Source organism: Hyaena hyaena, unplaced genomic scaffold, assembly GCF_003009895.1.
Source record: "Hyaena hyaena isolate Hyena2069 unplaced genomic scaffold, ASM300989v1 scaffold_2, whole genome shotgun sequence".
In the NCBI taxonomy this organism is placed as follows: Eukaryota; Metazoa; Chordata; class Mammalia; order Carnivora; family Hyaenidae; genus Hyaena; species Hyaena hyaena.
Genome location: NW_024080634.1, coordinates 3,037,460 through 3,062,257, shown reverse-complemented (window position 1 = coordinate 3,062,257; position 24,798 = coordinate 3,037,460). Strand labels below are relative to the sequence as shown.

At 39.3% G+C, this 24,798-nt stretch overlaps 3 protein-coding genes across 5 annotated transcripts in view; 2 read left to right on the top strand and 1 right to left on the bottom strand.

Annotated features, from left to right (window-relative positions):
- The window catches only part of CRYZL1 (crystallin zeta like 1), a 35,622-nt gene extending 30,003 nt beyond the window's left edge, over window positions 1–5,619 (top strand). The window contains exons 10-13 of the mRNA XM_039228634.1: window positions 945–1,066; window positions 1,794–1,899; window positions 4,545–4,590; window positions 5,121–5,619. Coding sequence (XP_039084565.1) covers window positions 945–1,066; window positions 1,794–1,899; window positions 4,545–4,590; window positions 5,121–5,220 — 374 coding nt within the window. The 3' untranslated portion in view covers window positions 5,221–5,619. The remainder of the gene's footprint in view (window positions 1–944; window positions 1,067–1,793; window positions 1,900–4,544; window positions 4,591–5,120) is intronic.
- Window positions 5,620–5,766: 147 nt separating this feature from the next.
- DONSON (DNA replication fork stabilization factor DONSON) lies at window positions 5,767–16,824 on the top strand. The gene is made up of 10 exons (XM_039228619.1): window positions 5,767–6,611; window positions 7,349–7,429; window positions 9,033–9,236; window positions 10,174–10,352; window positions 11,052–11,230; window positions 12,862–12,943; window positions 13,058–13,162; window positions 13,601–13,799; window positions 14,888–15,100; window positions 15,920–16,824. The coding sequence occupies exons 1-10, from the start codon at window positions 6,030–6,032 to the stop codon at window positions 16,055–16,057; spliced, it is 1,962 nt and encodes a 653-aa protein (XP_039084550.1). The 5' UTR covers window positions 5,767–6,029; the 3' UTR covers window positions 16,058–16,824.
- Window positions 16,825–16,905: 81 nt separating this feature from the next.
- Window positions 16,906–24,798, bottom strand: part of SON (SON DNA and RNA binding protein) — a 33,040-nt gene continuing 25,147 nt past the window's right edge. The window contains exons 9-12 of one of the 3 annotated variants that reach the window (XM_039228531.1): window positions 21,174–21,321; window positions 18,738–18,809; window positions 18,517–18,632; window positions 16,906–17,968 (exon numbers count right to left, since the gene is read on the bottom strand). In XM_039228531.1, the coding sequence (XP_039084462.1) occupies window positions 17,810–17,968; window positions 18,517–18,632; window positions 18,738–18,809; window positions 21,174–21,321 (495 nt within the window). In that variant the 3' untranslated portion in view covers window positions 16,906–17,809. The other 2 variants (XM_039228541.1, XM_039228552.1) reach the window with 2 other exon arrangements.

Sequence of the window (24,798 nt, the reverse complement as noted above, 5' to 3'; positions counted from 1 at the left end):
TTTTGTTTTTAACTTTTCTAATTAAACTGGCGCTTCTTTATTACCATTGTAAACACTGTCTGGAAGAGAGAGCATGTTTACCTCTAAAGTACAGGCGTTGGAATTCAAGTGTGTCTATAGGAAATGGACAAACATGATCTCCTCAGTGGTTCCCAGATGATCCACATTAGTTCAGATCTCAGCCAGATGCTTAGTCAGTTCTGCTGTGTCTGGCTGCCTCTATTGGATGGTTGACTTCTGCAATCTCTGTTTGGGAAAAAAAAAAAAAAGCACAGAATTTTGTTCCATTTTTATATTCCTTGAACTTTCGTTTTTTAGTCAGTATTTAACACCTAATCTGTACACACTTAGGTAGTGCCATTGCACGTGAAGGATAAGATTCACAAGCCTGTGAAGGGATTCTGTTCGTACTTTGTTAAGATTTCTCTTCTGTGACTGTCTTCATGTGTTTATTTTTAACCAGTATTTTCAAGACTTGAAATTAACTTAGAAAAATCTTTCAGTGGAAGTGAATGTGTACTTCATTAACTTTTCAAATAAACATTTCCACTAATTATGTCAGAGTATGACTATCTTGAGGCTATGAGCTCCCTAATAGAAGTCAACTTTTCCCAAAGAATTAAGCTATCAGTGTTATGATTAAAACTGTTATGATTAAAAACGTTACGTTATCTTGCCTGGTTTTCAAATGAAAATAAGCTCTTTGTCTTTAGTTATGTTAATTATAATTAAATCTAGAGTAAATTTTATGACCAGTTTTAATGCTAAAAAGTACATTTTAAGGTGTCTGAATACAGTATGTGTTATTTTTTCTAAGAAAAATGCTTTCTCATTCCTACATAAAAAAGTTAAGAAGACTAATTTGAAAAGTAAATTTTTGCCAGATTACTATAAAATATATTTCTTGTCTCTCTCTTTCTCTTTTTAAACCACTCCCTTGTAAGTGAGATTATATAGTAAAGATGATGAACCAGCTGTAAAATTACAACTCCTACCACATAAACATGATATCATCACACTTCTTGGTGTTGGAGGCCATTGGGTAACAACAGAAGAAAACCTGCAGGTATTATCAGAAACAAGAAAACATTCCTATTACACCATAAGGATGTAATTAACAAAGAATAATCCCCAGGTCTTTTGAGGCAAGATGTAGAGCTATTATACATTCTGAATTATACCTGTTTCTAAAGAAATGTAGCATTCTTTTTTTGCTTTAGGTATATATTAACCAAAATGTAGAAATAGTGCTTAGGAGAGGAGTTCATTCAACTTGCATTTAGTGGTTTGAAAGTAGTGACTTCTGAATTTTTAATAGTATTTCAAGTAAGATTTTTTTTCTTAGTAACAACATTGTTACTATTGTAACATATACTTAGTAAATATTTTCTGTATGAAATTATGACAACTTCCCAGTTAAATATTCTTACCATGGTTGACATGCAAATACCATAGTTCTCTTATATTAATCTTCACTGATTTTCCGACATCCTCATGAAGATGACTGGTAAGTAGCAGCCAGAATTTCAACTCTCATGCACGTCTGCATTCACACACGCACTTGTGAGCACGTGCATACAGGGCACCACTCTGTCATCTCTACAGTGGCCTTTTGGACAACAAATTAGAAAAGAAAACTTTAGAGCTTACACATTGTTATTAAAGCTTGTGTGCTGTTTATTTGTGCTTTGGGGTATTTAATTTGCCTAGAAGTTTTTCTGGCTCAAGATAACAATCATCTTTCTGCTATTAAACTCACAGTAAATGATCAACCTCTGTGTATTCTTTCCAAGTTGGATCCTCCAGATAGCCACTGCCTTTTCCTCAAGGGAGCAACGGTGTCTTTCCTGAATGATGAAGTTTGGAATTTGTCAAATGTACAACAGGGAAAATATCTTTATATCCTTTTTATCTATTGACTTGAGTTTCTGGGTTGAAATTTACCATGTACTCTCATCATTAAATTCTTTAATAATGATCATTAATGATAATATCTGACTCTCATTGAGATGGCAAACAGTGTTCCAAGTGCTTTGTCGTTATTAACTTATTTAAACATGGCAACAGCACTCTGAAGTGTAAATACTATCATCCCTCTCTCACAGGTGAAGAAACTGAAGCATAAAAAGGTTTGGGGCGCCTGGGTGGCTTAGTCGGTTAAGCGTCCGACTTTCGCTTAGGTCATGATCTCACGGTTCGTGGGTTCGAGCCCTGCGTCGGGCTCTGTGCTGCCAGCTCAGAGCCTGGAGCCTGTTTCAGAGTCTGTGACTCCCTCTCTCTCTGACCCTCCCCTGCTCACGCGGTCTCTCTCTCTCTCTCTCTCTCCTAGAAATAAATAAAAAACATTAAAAAAAAAAAAAAAGGTTAATATGTGCCCAGGATGCAGCTGGAATTTGGCAGGCCTGGAATCACCCAGGCAGTCAGTCTTGCTTGTTTGTGAATGGGAGATAAACCATAAGATACGTGCAAAATTTTGTTTCATTTTCAACTTGTCATTACAGAAATTACACATCATCTTGAAAGGCTGCATCCTTAATCTAAGCTATCATGGTGCTATTAGATAAGACATTTCAGAATGCCTATCTGCATTAAAGAGTTTGTGGGGTGTTTTAAGATTAGCAAAGCTAAGAAATCTTCATCAAGTGAAGATGGGTTTGATTTTTTTTTTTTAAATGGAATTCATTCAGAGAAAAATCTGGTGAATGAAGCCAAATCATTCCAGTTTGGGTGAAAGTCATGAAATATTATCTTGAGAATTTGAAAGCAGTTTCCAAAAGAATGGTCCAGTCTTCTTGAGAGCAGGATCAAACTTAAGAATAAAACTTTGATTTCTGAGATAACCGTTTTAAAGGCAGCTGCACTTAGTAAAAAACTTTAATATACTGGATAAAACAGAAGTTCTTGTTACTAATAGGGTGTATCTGTGTGTGGAGAAAGACATTTGCATAGCCTTAGGTTTTTCTCTACTGAATATCATACTTGGCTTTTGTTAAATGTGTGTATATATGTGTTGTACTTATAAAGACCCACCTCTAAGAGCAATGACAATTCAGAGCTTTCAAATAGGAATATTTAATTAGTACCCTGCATATGTTCAGTTTTAAAAAATACATTGCTTTCTCTTTCTTTGAAGATTTTAAGTAATCTCTACACCCAATGTGGGGCTTGAACCCACAACTACGAGATCAGGAGTCCTGTGATCTACCAGCTGAGCCAGCTAGGCGCCCCTACAAAGCACATTTCAAAACTGGAACATTCCCTTAATGTAGTGAATGTGTGAGTTTAAAATACTTCTGATTAGATATTTTTCTATTAAATTTGGAAAATAAACTTAATTTTTAACTGTCTAGAAGAATTCTTTAGATTTCAGTTTTAAGCAACTTAATTGTTCACTAATGTTGTGATTATGAAGACTACCATGGGATGATGGTGGCTCGGTTGATAAGTATCCGACTCTTGATTTCAGCTCAGATCATGATCTCATGGTTCGTGGGTTTGAGCCCCGCGTCAGGCTCCATGATGAATCCCTGCTTGGGATTCTCTCCCTCTTCTCTCTGGCCCTCCCCCACACTCTTGCATACACTCTCTCTCCCTCTCTCTCAAAATAAAATAAACTTAAAAAGAAAGAACATCATGGGTTGTTAACAGTAGAGAACACCATGTGTTAAGAGTACCATTAGGTAGGGTGTTTAGAATCTTCCACGTCAGGAGCTAGGCTGGCTGCTTTGCCTGTGTTACTTAATTCCCTGCACACACTCTCAGAGTTACTGTTGGCACTTTAATTTAACAGAAAGAGAGAATTTGTAGTATGTGAGATTTCTTTAGGTCCTTTTAAAGAAAATCTTTAAAATGGCTTATGTTCATACTTTCTAATTTACATTTTCTAAAGTCCTGAATCAGACTTTAGTCTTCACTTGTGGAGACCCCTTAGTGGGTTCACACATCAGCCAGTTGCCGCCTGTAATTTAACAGACCTCCTTCCAGCTGTGTGTCATTCACTAGTACTAGCAGTTACATACTCTCAATCCTAACATAATTTCAATTAAATGACTTAATTTTTTTCCTTAATTTTAGAGTTTTTTCTCTTCTTGACAAACCACAGTTTGTTAACTTTTCTGCACACAAATTTTGAGCCAATTAGCAGTTTAGTAAATAAATGTGCACCTAATGTAAGAGACATGAGTGCTAAAATGGTTTTTAACTAAAAATATACATAGTGCTAAAAGGCAAAGCTGACACCATTTCATTTCTCCAGGTTTGGGATAACATTTAGTCATTACCTAGGACAGGGCATTAGGCTTGCTTCTTTTGTCACTTGTCCTTAGAAGTTTAGGCTCTATTATGTCACCACTTCTCTCATATCAGTTCCACATTTCCCTGTTTTCCAGGTAAATTTTATATCCTACAGAATTTCCATAATTTAAATTCTCAATTTTTGAGAGTGCTGAACTTAAATTGGTCACCTGCCCAACCTCTTCCCTTTATTGGATGATTTTATTCAATTCTCCCTGTTCCATTGCCACCTTAACGATCTTTCCAGCTACGTATCTTAAAGGATGTGATGGAGAAGTTGTCAAGTGGTGTTTTTAGGTACGCTAAGTAACCAATTCACTTTTGTTTATTTTTCTATTGTCAAGGAGGTAAGGCAAGCATTTCCGCTTCTGTTGCAATATTCACAGCATACCTATTGCCTCCATATTTTTTTATTTTGTTTAGATAAATAGCTGCCCTTTAGTATTTCTCAAAGTATCTTGTGATACACCAGTAAGTATTCCTTAAGATAAAAGTGGCCCATGAGTTCTCCTTAGTCCGTTCCACACAGTACCACACAACCTTTGCTTTTCTCATCACTCTTCCCAAGGCAACGTGAAATAACCAATAGCTGGAGAAGAGGGAAAAGTACAGTTTTGTTTCTTTAAGTTGGCTCTGGGAGTGAATAAAGTAGGCATTTTTCCCCTTCAAAATTTAACCACTTTTAACAGTGGAAATACTAACGGACAAGTTTGTTTGGATTATTTAAAATAATAGAATTGAACTGTAGCAGTTGTCAGCTAGCATCCAATGTGTTCTACTCATCTTCACCTTGACCTCGCTTTTCTAATAATTTCATTCTTCTTCAGGCCTCAGTTGGATGAACCCATTCCGCTGTATGAGGCGAAAGTTTCCATGGAAGTTATTCAGAAACAACAAGGAAGAAAAAAACTAGTTGTTCAATTTTAATTTTGTTCTTTCTCAGACGTCGGTTGGATAAACCCCTTCCAGTACTTGAAGCCAGAATTTCCTTGGAAATTGTTCAGAAAAGTCAAGGAAGATAAAAGCAAGTTGTTCAGTTTCCCTGCTGTGAGTCAAGATGCTCAAAGTTATTTGAAATTTTTGAGAAATATTTAAAAAATTACAGAAACGGTCAAGACAAGTCTATAATTAACATCCGGGAATATTCTGAAGTCCTTTTTGGTTGTTTCCATACATTTGCCTCTATTATAAAATTCTTTCCACGAAGAAACTACTTCCGGGAAAAGCCACGCTACTCTGTTGATAAAGTTGTTAAGTCTTCTGGTATGTCAAAATAACGTTATTACTTTTGTATCAACCCCGCTCTAAATACCTTCCTTAAGCCTTTGCTGTCGTAATTTAATCATTTGAATATATTTTCAAGTCTCAAAAGATCTAGTCCATAGACACCTTAAAATTTTTTCAAGGATTTATTTCAGGGTTTCCTCGGGATCACACAGGACCATCACCATAACCTGCTGGCGGCAGCTGCAGCGTATGGGGGGAAGGGGGCGGCTGCAGTGGCGTTGCACGGGCAGGGGCCTAGGAGGCCGCGCGGCTGATTTCCTGCCAGGGTTCTCTGTTTGGGGCAGGGGGACGGAGGCGCAGGCCCTTCTCTCCAGCTCTGGACGTCGCGATTGCCCTCCGTAAGCTTATCCAAGCCGCAGCACAAGTGTGACCTCTCCTCTTCCTCCGAGTGCCTAGTCCTGAGCTCACGCCATCCCTGCTTCGGACTTAAATAGCGGTCAGCTGTTTCCATGCCAGATAGGGGAGTGCACATCGGTGACCTGGACCGCGTGTTTCCCAGCCACTTGGCATCCTCGACACGACTACGGCCCAGGACGCAGCTGGAGCGCCGGGACAGGGGACCGGACCGCAGAGCGGGGGCGGGGTCTCTCGGGCGGCCGAGGGCGCACGCGCTCGTTGCGCCTCTGGGGGCGGGGCTACGTCGGGGCGGAGCGGCCGCGCGCGCGGGAAGCGCCCACGGGGAGACTGGCCGGCCGACCCCTCTCTCCGTGCCGCGCGTCATGGCCCTCTCGGTTCCCGGCTACTCGCCCAATTTCAGAAAGCCTCCCGAGACGTTGCGGCTCCGGCGGAAAAGAGTCCGGAGCCTCGAGCCCGCCGCCTCACCCGGGGAGCAGCCCGAGCCGGCGCCCCGCCGCGCCGCTCTGGCGGCCGGGCTGCCCCTCCGCCCCTTCCCGGCGGCGGCGGCGGGCAGAGGCGGCGGCGGCCGGGCCGCAGCCCGCAGGAACCCCTTCGCCCGGCTGGACAACCGGCCGCCGGCCGCCGCAGAGCCCCCCGACGAGCCGCCCCGCGGCCAGCAGGAGGCGCCGGACCCGGTGAGTGTCTTGGGGCCTGAGGCGGGGGCCCTCGTTGTGGGCGCGGCTGTGAATTAGGGCAAGTTCTGGCGTTCGCGGGGAAATGGGTGCGGAGAGCGGCGGCCGGCGCGGTGGCGGGGCCCTGAGCCTCGGGCGGCGCCGCTCCGACAGGGCGGCTCTGTGGGAAGGGCGCCCCGCGGGCGGCTCGCGTCGGCCCGTCCTGAGGGGAGCGGAGGGCCCTGAGCGCGCACCGCCCGGTTCCGGGGCGGACGAGGTCGGGCGGCCGCCTCCCCGTGGGGGTTAGGGACCGGTGGGGAGACAGCTCGAAAGACCCTGGAACAACTCGTCCTGGAAGGCCACCGTTGGACGGGACGATCCCTGGAGACCGTCCTTCCCTCCCTTTCTGACGCGCTCGAAAACAACCCTGAGATGGAGGGATGTTGAGGATTCCTGGGGTTCCCAGTTGCTTGGCGTTTTCTTATCCCAAAGCCTTTTCGGATCTTTGGAGTCGAGGTTTCTCCATCAGTCACGAGACGCGCAAAACACCGGCCTTCTCTCCCCCCCCCCCCCCCCCAATTTTGACAGTAAAGTTCAGACACGAAACTGAAGCAAAACACTGATCTACTGAGTTAGGTGCCTGTGGATTCCCTCACTTGGCATTTATTGAGGACCGTGTGTCGGGTGAGGCTCTGTACGTCTTCAAACCCCTGCATCATTTACGATTCAAAAGGTCCATTCCTTCCCCCCCTCCCCCCCAGGGTTTAGCTTCTAATCAAGAAAATGATTTGCCCTGGGAAGAGAAGTCCCCTGGAAGAAGCGCCCTTGCGGAGTCACTCCAGGTAATAGGGGTTTTTTGTTGTTGTTGTTGTTTTTATATTTTTATGTATTTCTAGGAGAGAGAGACAGCGTGAGCAGGGGAGGGTCAGAGGGAGAGGGAGATACAGACTCTGAAATAGGCTCCAGGCTCTGAGCTGGCAGTCAGCACAGAGCCCGACGAGGGACTCGAACCCACGAACTGCGAGATCATGACCTAGGCGAAAGTCGGACGCTTATCCGACTAAGCCACCCAGGCGCCCCCAGGTAATAGTGCTTAAACGTCATTGGAATGTGTGTTCTCATCATCTAAATTCGTCGCTCTCCGCTCTCTGAAGCATTGACTTGGAAAGTCGTTTGGCAGTGCTGACCTCGTAAGGTGACCACCTTTAGGAGGGTGGAAGAGATGGCGTCAGCACTGGAACGGCCTCGGGTGGTGTAGAAATGCTGTTTGTTACGGTACCATGGCTAAGGTGGGTGTAGACTGAGGATTTCCTGCGACCTCCAGCAGTTTTGTAACCATTCCTCTGTGGGTGGCGCCAGCTCCAGCTAGCTGGTCACTCCACACTCAGCTGCTTTTTGAACTTCATCCTTAGCAGAATCTTCAGACTCCATCCCCACGTGACCTCCACAGGTTGTGGCAGATCACTCACCCTTGCTGACCCCGCCCTCCCACCACACACACATGGTTTTGATTCCATTCCCCAGGTACTCCTGTTGTGATAGTTTAACAAATGCATAGGGGTGCCTGGGTGGCTCAGTCAGGTGTTGGATTTCAGCTCAGGTCATGATCTCAAGGTTGGTTCCTGAGTTCAAGCCCACATCAGGCTCTGTGCTGACAGCTCAGAGCCTGGAGCCTGCTTGGGATTCTGTCTCTCCCTCCTGTTTGCTCTGCCCCTCCCCTGCTCACACTCTGTGTCTCAAAAATGAATAAATGTTAAAAAGCAAAACAAAACAAAAACAAATGCATAGTTTGTCCTAATAGGAGCAGACTAGAAGAGCCCTCTAAGATCCAGTCTCCCTTTCTTGTAAGTAGAAGGTCTTCACAGAGTCTGTTAGAAATAGTTCCCCCTTCCCAGTTATTGTTTGTGATGCCACCTTAAAGAATCATTGTAAAATAGAGAATATTGACTTGAAAGTACAGCAAAACAGTTTGGAAAGAAATTTTTGAGATCAGGAACTCCTTCTCACATAAACGGTCTCTATGAGCCCTACCTAAGTTACCTGCAGGAGCAGCTTAGCCCTGGTTCCAGAGTTTTAGAGGCTTAGAAGGTGCTTTTTAAAATCCTTGGAAGATTTCTGCTTTGATAGCGGTATCAATTGTGGATTTGATTGTTTTTTAATTATGATCATGGAAATAGTATATGCATCTTATAACTAAACTATATAAAGCTAAAAGGTAAAATGTAACCCTTCACCACCACCGCCTGTATAAATTCCCACTTCCCAGAGAAAACCACCGTCAAATCTGAGTGTACCTCTCGAGGTTTTCATAGCGTGCAGTATATTTTCAGTGTAATTATAGTTTATAAAATTTTGATATTTCAGTGATCATGTTGATAAAATCTGTGGATTGAAGGCGGTTTTTTTGGTACACTCTTAATTTTTGTCTTCTTTGTTTTCTAAAAGACTCCACAAGTATCATTCTCCGAATCTGATATTCCATCCTCAGAAAGTACTGAGTTACCTGTGGACTGGAGTATTAAAACTCGACTCCTTTTCACCTCTTCTCAACCCTTTACCTGGGCAGATCATTTGAAAGCACAGGAAGAAGCTCAAGGTATCATCCAGCATTGTAGGGCAACAGAAGTTACTTTGCCTCAAAGTATACAGGTAATTCTGAAAGAAAATGGTTTTATGTTAAAGTAACAAATTAATTGTAAAATGTACTTCTCGGCAGAATGTCACAGAAATTTCCTTCTGTTAAGTTTTTTTTCTGGCATTTAAAGACACAAGGACTTGGGACATTTTATATTTCCCAAATAGTGCTTTTATACAATTTTTTCTATCAGATTCAATAACTGCCTGTTGAATTTAGAGACCTGTCCCAAGAACTAGTGAATGTTACAGGCAGGAATTATTTAAACTAAACCATTCTTTTCTAGGCCTTTTGAGAAAGAAAATATAAGGGAGAGAAATGAAAAGCTATTGAGTAGGATTGCAAAGGCAGATTTATACTACCGTTTTTCTGACACAATGTTTACTCTTTTTCACACACACTAATTGCGGCTACCTGGTTGATAGACTGTGTAATGTAGAATTCGTGAGTTTTAGAATGGTTTTAGAGAAATGTAATTGCATCGCTTTCAGGTAGCTCATCAACTCAAACTAGGGTAAAAGATACAACCTAAAAGAGGCCTTGGTACTTCTTTTTTAATAAATAGATCAGGATGATATGTGATTCGCATTACCCATTTTCACAAGCTACTATTAAAACACAGTTGTGAGGGGAGAGGAGTTGAACATAGCGTTACTTATATACAATATATATCCCCACCTGTATGTATCCCTACCCTAATCATGACGAAGTTAGTTTTTCTCAGGAGAAGACGAGAGATGGGAGTCCCATCTGTGTTTAAGTCTTTCTTCTGATATGGTACAGTAAGTATTGGCAAGGATAAACTACATTTTAGTATCCATAACAGTTATTAATACTTTCTGATAGGAAGCAGTAAAAATTCTCAGAATAAGTGGCATATTCAGTACTTTTTAATGAAATTTTGTACTTGTAACGTGGCAGAAACTGTGCAATATCATCTCTGGATTTTAGGATCCCAAACTTTCCACTGAGCTCCGATGTGCCTTCCAGCAGAGCCTTATCTACTGGCTCCACCCTGCCTTTCCTTGGCTACCACTGTTCCCTCGCATTGGAACTGATAGAAAAATGGCTGGAAAGATAAGCCCTTGGTCAAATGATGAAACCTTGCAGCACATTTTAATGAGTGATTGGTAAGATTAGTAAAACTTGTGCATCCCATTAATGAATTTTATTTTTTAACAATGTTGTCTCTTTTATTATATAGAAATGGGTGGTGGTAAAAGGATCTCTGTTTCCTTTTGAATAATTTTATCTAAACTGTTAATAGCCAACATTTAAAGTATTAACTTGTTTTCACTCATTATGCAATTGTGGAAGTGCAGTAAGTGTTACGTAAATATATGCAGACATTCTTTTCGGTTACTCCTTGTCAGTGGCTGCTTCCTTTCTCAGCAGAAGCTGCTCAGAGGAAGTTAGCACCCAATTAGCAAGTAAGTTTTGTTTAAAGAAAAAATTACTAGTGATTAAGCGGTAAGCACTCTTTGTTAAAGTATTTAGAAGTCATCAGTGAGTCGCATGACCTGACCGGTTTTAGTCCTTTTAAAAGCCAAGTTAAGCAGATGCCTGGGTGGCTCAGTTGGTTAGGCATCTGACTGTTGAACTCAGCTCAGGTCTTGATCTCAGGGTTGTGAATTCAAGCCCCATGAGTTTGAAGCCTACTTAAAAAATAAATAAAAGCCAAATTTTGTGTATAGTGGCAAAAATTCAAACCATTATAATATTTGTGTTGTGTTTTAAATCAAATGAGTATCAAACTGAATTATAAAAATAATTTTAGGTGTTAAGCTAAATGTATAATAATACCTAAAGAAAATTTTTTTGCTTCATAGGTCTGTGAGCTTCACTTCTCTGTATAATCTCCTGAAGACAAAACTTTGCCCATATTTCTACGTTTGTACCTATCAGTTTACTATCCTGTTTCGTGCAGCAGGCTTAGCAGGAAGTGATGTAATCACAGCTCTCATATCTCCAACAACTAGAGGAATAAGAGAAGCTATGAAAAATGAAGGTAAAACTATAGGTTTAAAATGAGAATGCCACACTATATAGTAAGCACTTTAAAGCTAAAATGTGAGGAGCACCTGGGTGACTCAGTCGAGTGAGCAGCCAACTTCAGCTCAGGTCATAATCTCAGGCTCATGGGTTCGAGCCCCACATCGGGCTCTGTGCTGACAGCTCATAGCCTGGAGCCTTCTTCAGATTCTGTGTCTCCCTCTCTCTCTGCCCCTCCCCCATTTGTTTATTCTCTCCCTCTCTCTGTGTCTGTCTGTCTCTCTCTCTCAAACATTAACATTTTTTTAAAAAAAGCTAAAATGCTGGGGCTCAGTCGGTTAAGCGTCCGACTTCGGCTCAGGTCGTGATCTCACAGTTTGTGAATTCAAGCCCCACATCAGGCTCTGTGCTGAACATTTGCTCAGAGCCTGGAGTCTGTTTCAGATTCTGTGTCTCCTTCTCTCTCTGCCTCTCCTCCACTCATGCTCTGTCTCACTCTGTCTCAAAAATGAAAAGTGTAAAAAAAAAAAATTATTTTTTTTAAAGCTAAAGTGTGAATCGTATTTTTATCAGTTGAATTGTCATTTACCAGTTTTACCCATACTTTTTAAGAAATATCGGAGCACCTGGGTGGCTCAGTCAATTGGGCGTCCAACTTCAGCTCAGGTCATGATCTCACAGCTCATGGGTTCAAGCCTCAAGTCAGGCTCTATGCTGACAGCTAGCTCAGAGCCTGGAGCCTGCTTCAGATTCTGTACCCCCCTTTCTCTCTGACCCTTCCCTGCTCACTCTGGTCTCTGAGCACTCTGTCTCAGAAATAAAACCTTTAAAAAAAATAATTTTTTTTTTCTTTATTTCTGATTTTATTTTCCAGTGATCATTTAAGCAGTCTCTTAAATTACTTAGCTTTAAGTTATTTACTTCCTTAGCTTTCCATCTCTGATCTGACAAACACATACTGGACTAGAAAGTTTCCATCTGAATAGAATTCCCTAGAAATTCCTTTATAGTACAAATTACCGACCCCTTTTTAAAAACATAATTTTCAAACTGGGTCAACCCATTAATGCTCATGAAATCTATTTAGTGGGCTCAATCAGCACTTTTTTAAAAAATGAAACCGTATGGGGTGCCTGGGTGGCTCAGTCAGTTGAATGTCTGACTCTTGATTTGGACTCACTCAGGTCATGATCCCCAGGTCATGGGACTGAGTCACTCATTGGGTTTTGCCCTGAGCATAGGTTTTTAAGGGTTTTTTTTCTGTCTCCCTCTGCCCCTCCCCTGCTGACTGACTCTCTCTCAACAAAAGAAAAAAAAAAAAACCGAGTAGAATGTACTTCAGGAAAGAGTACCACATGTAATGAGAGTATGTATTGTTTCCTCAACCTTTTGTTTCAAGGAGAGAGAGAGAGAGAGAGAGTGTGTGTGTGTGTGTGTGTGTGTGTGTGTGTGTGTGTCTGTCTGTCTGTCTGTCTGTCATGGGCTATTATCAAGAAAGTTTGAAAGCTATTGCCTTAATAGAACAAGTATAAAAACTCAAAAACTTCAAATGTGATACTCTAAAAGGCCACACCTGTTAAATTCTTTTGGACCATATTATATATTAATGAAAACTCAGTTAAATTTTTCTTTTCTTTACTCATGTAGGTATTGAGTTTTCTCTGCCGTTAATAAAAGAAAATGGCTATGAGAAGAAAAAGCCATCTGGAACAAGCTTGGGAAATGGGGAGTATGTGATTAAAATAATCTTTTACATCAACCAGTGACTTGTGGACTCGGTGCAATAGTTTTGTAGAGGAAACAGCTTTATGAAATGGAAACTCTAACTATAACAATTTCCTAGGGAACAAGTAATCAGTGATGATGATGAAGACGAAAGTTTTTCCTGGCTGGAAGAGATGGGTGTGCAAGATAAAATTAAAAAACCAGACATACTCTTTATCAAGCTGTATCCTTTCAGTTGTGTTAACTAGAATTGATTTTCCTCGAGTTAAGTTAGTGATCAGTGTAATGTTCTCAATTTTATTTGACTGTAATCTTAAATTATTTTAAGTTGCTATTTAAACTGATTCTCTATCATGACATTAAAAAACTCCCTAAGTACCAGTAAACCATGAACAATTACTACTAAACTGTTTTTTAAAAAATGAAAACATTACATTTAGAACATATTTTTAACTAGAGAAGAAATTTGTTTTGTTAGGTATCAAATTTCTGGCAAATTCAGATGGTCAAAGAAATTGTTTTGATTTAAATATTGCAGCTAAGTGGGGTAGCAAAACATTTCCAGTTCTGAGTGGGAGGAAAGGGTCCCAGGTGAATCAGAATCAGGATGACTTTGTCCCGCTGGTATGGGATTTACAAGTTCCTTGACTGTCGTCTTCAGACGCAAAGAGAAACACGAAGTGCAAATGGACCACAGACCAGAGTCTGTTGTGTTGGTGAAGGGAATGAACACCCTTACGTTGCTGAATTTCTTGATCAACTCTAAGAGTTTAATTGCTAGCTCAGGCCCACAGACAGGACTGCCACCAACCCTCTTATCCCCTGTAGCTTTCCGAGGTGCCACAATGCAAATGCTTAAGGTAATGAAAGGGGAAAAAAATTCTAATCTTCATAAACTAGCTTTATAAGAAGAAATGAAGAACAAATTCTTGATTTGTTTTTAGTAACTCCTAGCATTTTGCATGATGTGCATATTGTTTTCCTTTCCTCCCAGTAAAAGAATTTGTTGATGTGTCAAAAGAATTATGTGAAAATATGAATTATATGAAATGTTTTATTTGAATTATATGAAAACAGTTTTTCTGACAATATGATTGACAACAAAAGCACCTTGGTGTTAATTTCCTTTTTTCCCATATGGAAAAGTTGCTTAATCTCATTTTGTCTTATTTCTTAACCAGTCAAAGAACGTAGCCAAGCAGGTTACGTTAAGTTACAGATTTCAAAACCTATTATCATGGATAAGTGAAAATAGCTGTCTGTCCACGTTGTTTAAAAAAATTATACATATAAATACAAAATATATACTGAACGTTAGAATTGAATTTTTATTTCTGTCCAGTACTCTGCATCGAAAACATACTACTGAATTGGCGTGGGAGGACGAGAAAGGGTAAAGGGGAGTGGGAGGTCTGTGCTTCCAGTTACAGAGTAAGTCGTGGGGATGAAAGAGCAGTGTAGGGCGTATATCAGTGCCGCTTTTGCGTTGTATGGGGACAGATGGTAGCTACACTTGTAAACACAGCATAATATGTAGAGTTGTAGAACCACTGTTGTATGCTTGAAATTAATGTAACATTGGGTGTCAACTTCCATTAAATTTTTTAATAAAAATATATAGATCAGGATACCATATGAAAAATTGTATTGTGTAGAATATAAGGAGACTGAGTCATAATTTGGAAACGTGCTACAGATGGAGAATTAACATTTTTACTCATATAACATTCTTTTTATGTCTTATGAACTACTTTATGCTATACTCACAAGTGTAGTAGTTCCTATCACCGTGCTTTTATAATACCAGTGATTGTATGACCTCTATGCTCTACCTTTTAGTCTAGAACTGTTAAAGAGGGAAACCCAAAAGAAAAGTTACTGAAGAAATCTTTAGGGACAAAACCTTGAGAGATGGTGACCATAATTTTTTCCTTAAATTTTCTTGAAGGCACGAAGTGTAAATGTGAAGACACAAGCTGTTTCTGGATACAAAGATCAATTTAGTTTGGAGATTACAGGTCCTATCATGCCTCATTCTCTACATTCTGTGACCATGCTACTCAAATCTTCACAGAATGGGTCATTTTCTGCTGGACTGTATACACATGAGCCAACTGCTGTATTTAACATCTGCCTGCCAGTGAATAAAGTACTGCCTGAGGTAAGCAGACAGCTGTAAGCAGATTTCATTGTGGCTAGTTCCCTCAGATGGAAGAAATAAGTGATTTGCAGTGAACCAGACTTGTATCTCAGGTTATTAAACTGTACTATTTAATCAGGTTATTAAACTGTACTATTTAATCAATCACAGTGACTAAGATTAAGGCATAAGGTCTGGGTTTTGGGGAGTAAATTTTATAAATTTAGATTTTTGTACTAATAATGACTAAATAACTTCCCAAACAAAAAGAAAAGGCAGGTTATTTTCATAGCCATTTCAGATCCAGAACTTAATACTGCTGGGTTCCTTTATTCTAAACAACTATGGGCACTTAACCAGTATTTGCCTTTAATTTTAGACATAGTGAGGTTTTCATTCATGGGTTGTTAATTAAGACCTTTAAAATTGCCTCATGCTCCTATGATTTGTGAGATTTCTAAAAATAACCAAAACTGTATTTCTGGATGCTGTTGGTAGAGGTGAAAATTTTTCGGGTCAACTTCTGTTGATAATGAACTGCCTTTATTTCATCAATATGAATAGGGCATCTATTTGCCAAAGTTCCAGTGGTTCTGAGTGTTCAAGGGTGCCTGGCTGACTCCGTTGGTAGAACATGTGACTCTAGCTGGCGTCATGAACTCAAGCCCCACTTTGGGGCTGGAGCCTCTAAAAGATAAAGCGGCTGGCTCACCCTTTTTACCAGTGAGGAGTTCAAGCCCCACACTGGGTGTAGAGATCTCTAAAAATATATACTTTAAAATCTTTTGAGTGTCCAAAGACTGATGTGCTCTTTACTAACTTGAATGCAAATTTCCATAGGAGACTCTTCATGAGGAGCTTGGGAACTGTGGGTTGCATCCTAAGACTCTGGACCAACTTAGTCAAACACCAGCACTGGGAAGATCATCTTTACGGCATGTGGAATTGAGTGACTTCATTTATAATTGGAGAACCTGAACACCAAAGTAAGCCTAAAAGGAATCTTTGAGGAAAAAGCCTTCTAACAAGGAAATTCAAGATTCTTATACCTTTGGCTCTAAAGTTCATTTTGGAAGTTAAAGGAATAGAACTTTAAAATATTCAAATGTTGATAAATATTAACCTTTGGCCTTAATTTTTATTACATGCATTAAGCAGAAGGATAAAGGTTTTAAATCAACATTTTGTTTTTACTCTTCTGATTAGATAATTCAGGTATAAAGAGAACTTCCAACTTTTTAAAAATCTCAGTACCTTGAATGAGACTTCCAGACCCCTACAACCTAATTATAAGCTGAGTAGAAAACAAGATTGTTAATGTCAGTGTTTCCTTGCAAATGGGATATTGAAGTGAAATTAGTATCAGTTATCTCCTGGCATTTTGTGACTGGTGGCATCAGGGCAAAACTATATTTGACAACTTACCTACAATCATATACAGGTTCTAGCTTTATAAAGATACAAATGTAGACAAGATCTACTGAGCTAATTGTTGATGTGTCTACCTTAGTTGCTTTCGTTCTCATTTCTAATTTCTCTATTCTCAAATACATTAAATTTGTTTCTTTAATGCATGTTAATTCAAAGAAGGGTATTTTGTATTCCACATAGAATAGTGTTAATTGTAAAGTATGCTCAGCTGTCATGGTAAAGGAGTATTTAATGTTCTTGTAGGTATTTGCGTGTGCGCGAGTGTGTGTGTGCAATTCCAATTTCCTTAAAATAAAAGGATGTAGAGATCAAAAGCACTGGGTAAAGAAATGAAATGACAGTATTTAGTGAAGAAGTATGTGTTCACTTTATGATCCAAAAAATAAGACACCACATTTATTCCAGAGAAGTTTATATTTGGGCCTTAAGCTTTTGAAAATAAAGTTTAGAGACATAGCATTATGAATACCACTGTAATACACATGAAATATTCTATCAGACCCTAAAAATTAACATAAACTTAAACTTTCTCATAGTCAACAAAATAGTGGCTGGGTGCCGATTTTATTAGATAAGTTGGTTACAGCATTTTAATTATCATTTAACGTCTACCTAGGTGTAGATGAAATTCAAAATGCACATCAAAGTAAAACTATATCACAACTCAATGCCATACTAAATGTACTTGGCCTCTGCAGTAGAATTCTAATCGGACTTCATTTTGACTCCCTTCTCATGGCCCAAGTGGCTTTGATGGGAACGCAGGACTTAGTGCTGATCATCACATAACATACCACTTCTTTTTATAACCTTTACAAAATTTTAAGGGGAGATGGTGGCATTAGCCCTGTGGAACAGATCTTGATTACCTCAATAACACTGGCCCAGTATCTGTCCAGCAGAACCCATTGTGAACTAGTACAAGGTGCACAGCCCTTCACTGATTACAGGCAAGTGTTACAGCAGCCTAGCCATAAGGAAGGGAGGTTACATCATAGTACAAAATACAGTATAAAAGCGTTATTTAACATTCCACACTGAAGATTACGGATGCCTTCAAACAATCGTTTGGATGTTAGCCACTTAAACAAATACATCACTAAGGTAAACAATATAAACATACCAAAACCCTGTATGGTTAAATACAATTTCCATGGTACAAAAATCAAAGCCTGGAGATGTTTGTACAGATTGCTTTTTACACAATGTCTTAAATTGCCAAATATTTACAACATTAAAGAGGAAATACATTTTGATGCAGAGTAAAATTATCTGAAATGATTAATATAAAACCTCAATCTATCTACGTGAGGCACTCCTGAAGCAAGTGGCATTAGCCATGAGGTCCTTTGGTACAAGGCCCATTGCTTGAAGAACCACAGTAGCTGCTGTGGCTTTAGCATGCTTCTTATTAGGGCTGGCAAAGCTGGGCTGGTAAGCGCTTCCATTTATCAATACCTATTCAAGAAAAACATACAATTGGGCTGGTAAGGGCTTCCATTTCTCAATACCTATTCAAGAAAAACATACAATAAGAACAGCATCAAACTTTAATATCTATTAGCTTTGTATTTTTTCACTAAATGCTAGAAAAATAATTCACAAAACTATAAAACCCATACTATGGAAGCCACATTAATCTCAACCCAGAAGAAGCAAATCACTTGGGAAAAGGGACTGCAAATTAAGGCCTCCAAATTGAGGGGCAAGGGGTCATGGAGAAAACCCTGATAAAACTAAATAAATTTCCCGTGTTCCACTAGAAAATGTCAACAAAGTTTTCACCAGATTTTGCCATCTTTCCCTCCAACGTTTTTGAAAAATAGGACATTAACAGGTCATACTAGAGTATACTTAAAATTTTTAAAACCCTACCAATTCTACCCACATATATATTCACTCCCAACCCACAATTTATCAATCCTGTGAGACGACAGGCTTTTCCCTCACCCTCTAAGTCATCAAATTAACAGGGGTATATAATTAATGCAGAAATTTATATTTACCCTAAAGAGAAAATGTTTGCGGTGATCAGGGCCACTATCATGGACCAAGAGAAATTCTGGTGGTTGCCACCTTCTCTTATTACAGATTTCCATCAAAGCAGACACAGGATGTTTGCCTGCAAAGAAAAAAAATAACCAGTTAATTATTTCCATTGTCTATGGCAGCAGATTATAAATTCAAGAAAGGGATGGGACAAGAGGAAATTTAAATGTACTCTCACCTGACAGATCTTTCATTGCAGCAGAGAAGTTCCCAGACCTCTTTTGTGCTCTTTCTCCTACTGCAACAAGACCTTTAAAATCAAAAGCCAATGTTCACTGAAGAAATTCCAAAGCATCATTTGATACTATAAATACAATGGTTCCCTCCGTAGGAACCTGAATCTCAGTAAAATCTTCAACTCCCACTACCCTTGATGTTTATATAATTTGCTTTCTATTTTGCTATGTTTCAATATATAAATCTTTATCATGTACCTTGGTATTAGAAACTATAAAAAATCAAATGTTCAGAAAACACAAAAACCTAGTATATGAATATATATACAAATTAAGGGCCACAGTTAATTTCAAGTGTATTTCTTTGTAAGTTTAAAAACTAGTGGCTTTGACAAGTGCAATCTAAAGGCTTCCCACTTAAAAAATGATGGCTCAGTTAAGTTCCCCAAATGGTGAGGACCACATTAGGCCACATTCCCCCCCAAAATTAAAAGAGCTTGTCTCAATAGATTAGGGGGTCCATTTTATCCCCCAGTAAACAACCACTTTCTGACTTATCAAGTGAAGATATTCACAAAAGACAAACAATCTCACTGTATAACTAACTCCCCACTTCCAAAAGGATTTAGCTGTGTCAGTATCCAAAATCAATGTTTGCCTGCCTTTCATTTCTCCTAGGGGAAATTCTTCAATTCATTAATTCTGCTAGTATGCTTCTCCAAAACCCAACACCTAATTCCAAAGACGATGTTCCCTGGAATTATGCAATGCCTCAACAGAGGTTTTCTTTCAACAAATCACCTTTTAGGGCACAAAACATCTATTCAACTTATTTAAGTAATACAATGTCAATGTGACATAATCAGTACAATGTCCTTTTCTAATTTAGAGTTTAACGCTATAGCACAGGATGATTCTCATGCTATTTCCAGCCTACTTGGAATCATTACAATAAATTTCCCCCAATGTGGCAGAAAAATGGCATCACAGTATTCAATGTGGATGACAATGTAGAATTTCTAACACAAAACATTTTATAAGACAGTTTTGTCAGAGGTAGTTGGTTTCCAATTAAGACAATAATTTAACTACATCAACTTCATTCAATTCTCTGATTACAAAGATGAAAATTCTAGTTTTCAACTTTACAGTTTTTACAAATCAGGCTTATACAAGCTATTGAAATCACATTGCTTGAAATCATACTGAGCTGACATTGAGCCACTTGACTTAGAACATTATTCCAAGAGAAGAATTTAAAAGCAGCTGCTCAACTATTCTCCATCCCCAATCTAAGAAAACTCAATTATGGAGCTTAAAAAGAGGGACATGCAGAGGCACCTGAGTGACTCAGTTAAGCATTCGACTCTTAGATTTCGGTTCAGGTCATGATCTCACAGTCTGTGGGTAACGGCCCCACCTTGGGCTGTGTGGTGACAGCACAGAGCCTCCTTGGGATTCTCTACCTCTCTCTCTCTCTCTGCCCCTCCCCCACTCCCTCAAACTTAGAAAAAAAGAGGCGTGCAAAAAAGGGTTTATAAGGTGAAGACAAAACAGCACTCATTAATAAGAAATAAGGAGAATATGTGAGATAAGATACTTGAGAGGAAAAAAAAAACCCTAGAAATAAACACAAGTGTATGTTCCCCATTAAGAGAAAGCAAAACACTGAGATCAAGGGGTCGCCTGGGTGGCTCAATCAGTTAGACGTTCGTTGACTTCGGTTCAGGTCATGATCTCATGGTTCATGAGTCTGAGCCCCGCTTCAGGCTCAGTGCTGACAGCTCAGAGCCTGGCGCCTACTTCACATTCTCCGTATCTCTGCCCCTCCCCAGCTCATACTCCATCTCTGTCTCTCAAAAATGAATAAATGTTAAAAATAAAAATGAAATCTAGTTAAATTTACTTATCCATTTAGCATCTTAACTACAACTGCCTTTTAAAAGCCCCAAATTAGTGACTCTATCTTTATGTATACAAGCTGCCACAATGGGTTAAACTTTTGTTTCCTAAAAAACAGCTGTATATATGCTCCAGTTAAGCATTAAGGACATCAAAATGTAGTAAGATTATTTTATATATTTAAAAATGGAGCTCCTGGTTGGCTCTGTTGGTACAGCATGTGACTCTTGATCTCAGTCAGGATCATGAGTTCAAGCCCCATAGTGGGCAAAAACTTAAAAAAAATCTAAAAAGGTAATGAAACCCTAAATGTTTTTTTTAAATGTTATTTATTTTGCGGGGATGAGGGGGTAGAGAGAATCCCAAGCAGGGTCCACGATGTCCGCACAGAACACAAGGCTTGATCTCCCAAACTGCGAGACCATGACCTGAGCCAAAATCAAGAGTCAGATGCTTAATTGACTGTGCAACCCAGGAGCCCCGAAACCCTAAATATTAAAGGAGGTGTAATAAACATTCCCAGAACAATGTGTTACCTTTTCGGTCTGTCTTAAAATCAACTAGGATAGGTTCTTTATTTCCTTCTTTGTTTTTTCCTAATCCTTCTCCTTCTCTCCAGCCCATTTTTCTCATCAAAACGGCTCCCATTCCTCCAGTTACTGGGGCTGCTCTTAAGAACTGATCCTATCCAAAGAAAGAAAGGTAAAATGTCCCCATTTCACAGTTAGAATTTGACTACAAACGCAGTGTAACTTTAAGAATCTTATTTTAGTTCTAGATCTCTGATATAGCAATTAAATTTTAAGTTTCTATACTTATATACATACTGTAGTGTGGTTGCTAATTATTTTCACGTTAACATAATAGTATTTTGAAAGTCAAATAAGGCAAATAAATGGCAGTTTAAAACAGTGGCCCTCCTGCCCCCCTCCAAAAACAAAAAAATTAGAACACTCCTGTTTTCGTCCACTATTTAGGTTCACTGGTATCTCTTCTTAGCTTGCAAAATAAAAAGAAGGCAATGTTAAAACAGTCAATAATATTAATTGTCCCAGGTGTACCTAGTTAATGAATAAAGCCCAGAAATCATTTAGAAATAGTTTGGACACTGAAGAAGCATACTGTTAACATCCCAAGTTTTCTTTCCCACTCTACCTTAAAGCAAGTATATTTTACTTAGAAAATCCCTATGAAGCAAAAAGACAAAAAAATCTTTAAATTCTATTTACACAGTAAGAAATGGACAGTCACATAAAATACCCTGTCATTATACCAAACTGAATCTGAATTCTTTTAAATCCTAGCTTGATGTTAAAAGACTTTTAAAAAACTCCTTAAACGTTTACATACCTAGGCCTCGGTAGCAGCAGTGTTGTGAATAGTAGGGCTGGCACTGACCGGGGCAAGAAGACAGCTACAAGGATTTGGCCCTGAAACAAGTTTCCATACAGAGGGGTGAAAGTTCACAGGTTATTCTGTGAACAGTCATCTCTCTTGAATCCAACCCACTGAACCATAATTTCCATCAAAGCAGCAAACCACTTAATGTCGTAAGATGCACAACTATATACATTAGCATGGTCAACATTTCCACACGTTAAGAAATAAATATGTGATGTCTCTATTTTAAAGGACATCCATGTACACAGAACAGACGAATTCTACTGTTGATCTTTACTGGCCATTTTTCTTTTAATTTATAACATCTCAAAATCATGCTTTACTTCCCCTTGTTCTCAAGTGTTAGATTTATGTTCTCTAGCAAATATATAGCAAAAGCCATTAACTTATCAACAGAGGGAGTCAAAAATTTGGTACCTCTGGAAAGAGTATGCATTAATCATTTCCTGTATTGATAAGTTAATACTAAATTTTGAAAATCTTACTTTTACACAGTATTAAACTGTATAGTCTCATTTTTCCCCCAGCTTTGTAAATTATATGCTCGGGAGAAAACATGCCAATGATGTGTGACTAGACATTAAGTTCACCAAGGTGCTCTGATGGAAGGAGGCAGCTGTGGAGGTAAAAACATACCCCTGGTTCAGTTCCTTATTTGGTGCAGGCCATGCAGTGTTGATGTATAAAGAGAAAAGTTAGCTGATGCTCGGATATCAACTGCCTTGTTGCTACACACCTAAAATGACTTTTACTTACTTCCAGGTTCATCCGCCCCTCTTTTCCAGGCAACACTCCTAAAAAAAAGGGCAACTGTGCAGAGTATAATACAAATCCCCAAATAACCCAGGCTTCCGACTCGGTTTCCATTCTCTACTATCTTCATGTTTCTTTACCCCAGGTGTGTATACAGTTCACCAAAAAGCTGCTTAATCTAGTAATAGTAAATAATACCCATCGGGTCATGTCCAAATCATTTAATTCCAGAAAATAAAGGTTCATAACCACTTAAAAATGTCTTACAAATAATAATAATGGTAAAACTCCCATTCTTTTTCATCTAAGAATATATTGCAACAGACTAAAAATGAGTATGGAGTATGCAGGCATTCTACATGCTCTTTAACATAAAAAGAGGGTGTTGGCTAGAGCAAGGGAAGAAAAGCTAAATGACCACTGAAAGTTTTCTAAACACAACAAAGAGACTGTTTTGTGATATCTGACAGTGAAGATAAATGATAAATTTTCAGCTGTCTAATGACTTTTCCACGTTTTTATAAATGTCCATTCCTTTCTTGATATTGTAACAAATATTCTTCTGTAAACATAGAAGTAGGTGTTTTCCTGAAAGCATTGCTTTCTTATTATTTAAAAACTTTGATGAACGCATCTCATAATTTATCAAAATGACTTACATGTACATTTAAAATGATGTGAATTATTTAAAATCTGTCAACTGCCTACATGACTGGGAATCAAAAACTTAAGGGAAAGTTTCCAAGGAACCAATTTTAATCAGTAGGAGATTCATTTTTGCTAGCTTTGTTAACATGATTCTTAGAACTATGTAAGTATTATGGATCAGCATTTCATTAAATGAAGACCAAAATTTTACAGTGGAATCACATTCAGAAGTTTCTACCTAGTAATGTACAGGACTATTTAATTTTTATTTGCCTAAACACCCACGGAAGCTTCAAGTCTAACTTCCTGAACTACTGAGACTCGAGCTTCAAGATTTAATAGTATTAAAGAATTAAAACTACTGAAATAGGTGTATATATTTATTATAATTCTTCCCAATGAGATGAAAGCCATCTTCAAACACTATACAAATCACTCTACTTTTAATACTGTAATTAGCCCAAAATGAACTCAAGATTAAAAATACTCTTGGTGGATTTTCCTTTTTTTCCCCAACACCGAGCCATAGTAAACTACATAAAAGTTGTAAATTTTTAATGAATCTGGCCATATACTCACTAAACACGTATTAGTGTACCTAAATGTACCAAAAATGGCAGGTAAACTGAGGATATATCATGTTTTATATTAATTTGTTAATAAGAGGATCATCAGAGATAATGCTATAAAAACTTAAATGTTAGAGATTAAAAGATCCGAAGCAACCAAAATCTCATTTTGCCGAAATTCAGCTCATTCCCTTTCAACCATAGCAATTCTCCATAGGTGTCCATCACATTATTAATTACCACCCTGTGAAGCGGTAACAAGGACTTGTCTTCTCATGACACTTGGGAAACTGAAATTCCAAGTAATTACTTGCCCATCATCACAAAAGCAGGCAGGAGTACAGCGGGATAAAGAAACCTTCCCAATCCTTAGACCACGCAGCCTCCGCGTGTCACTGCCATGCTGCCAGTACTCCTGAAACAAATGTCCCATCACCCATCCAACCAAGCCACGCCCCTTCACCAGAAGGCATTTCTTTAGAAAGCCCTTCTTAAGCACCTAAGACTCCCCCAACACTGAGGCAGCCGTAGGTGGAGTTCACAGTCTCACTGCAGGAATCTGAAACCAGGAGCACCTACATCTTCACAGCACGAGGCGTCCGTCCTCTCCCTTGAATTTAGGTCTTACATATCCTGTTTTGTCAGGAGATCAGTGGTTCTCAAATTGAGCCTGTGGATCACCAGAGGCCACCAGGGCCTACATGGTGGTCCACAGAGAGCAGTCTCCATCCCCACTCCGCCCCCTTCACCACCCCTTCAGCACTGCCCGCCACCCCCCACCCGCACAGTC

Excerpts from the sequence above, each read along its gene's own strand:
- DONSON (XM_039228619.1), top strand. The coding sequence starts at position 6,030 with ATGCCAGATAGGGGAGTGCACATCGGTGACCTGGACCGCGTGTTTCCC. Across the intron at positions 11,231-12,861 it reads AGAAGCTATGAAAAATGAAG|GTATTGAGTTTTCTCTGCCG; the intron begins GTAAAACTATAG and ends TTACTCATGTAG. Across the intron at positions 13,163-13,600 it reads GACATACTCTTTATCAAGCT|ACGCAAAGAGAAACACGAAG; the intron begins GTATCCTTTCAG and ends TGTCGTCTTCAG.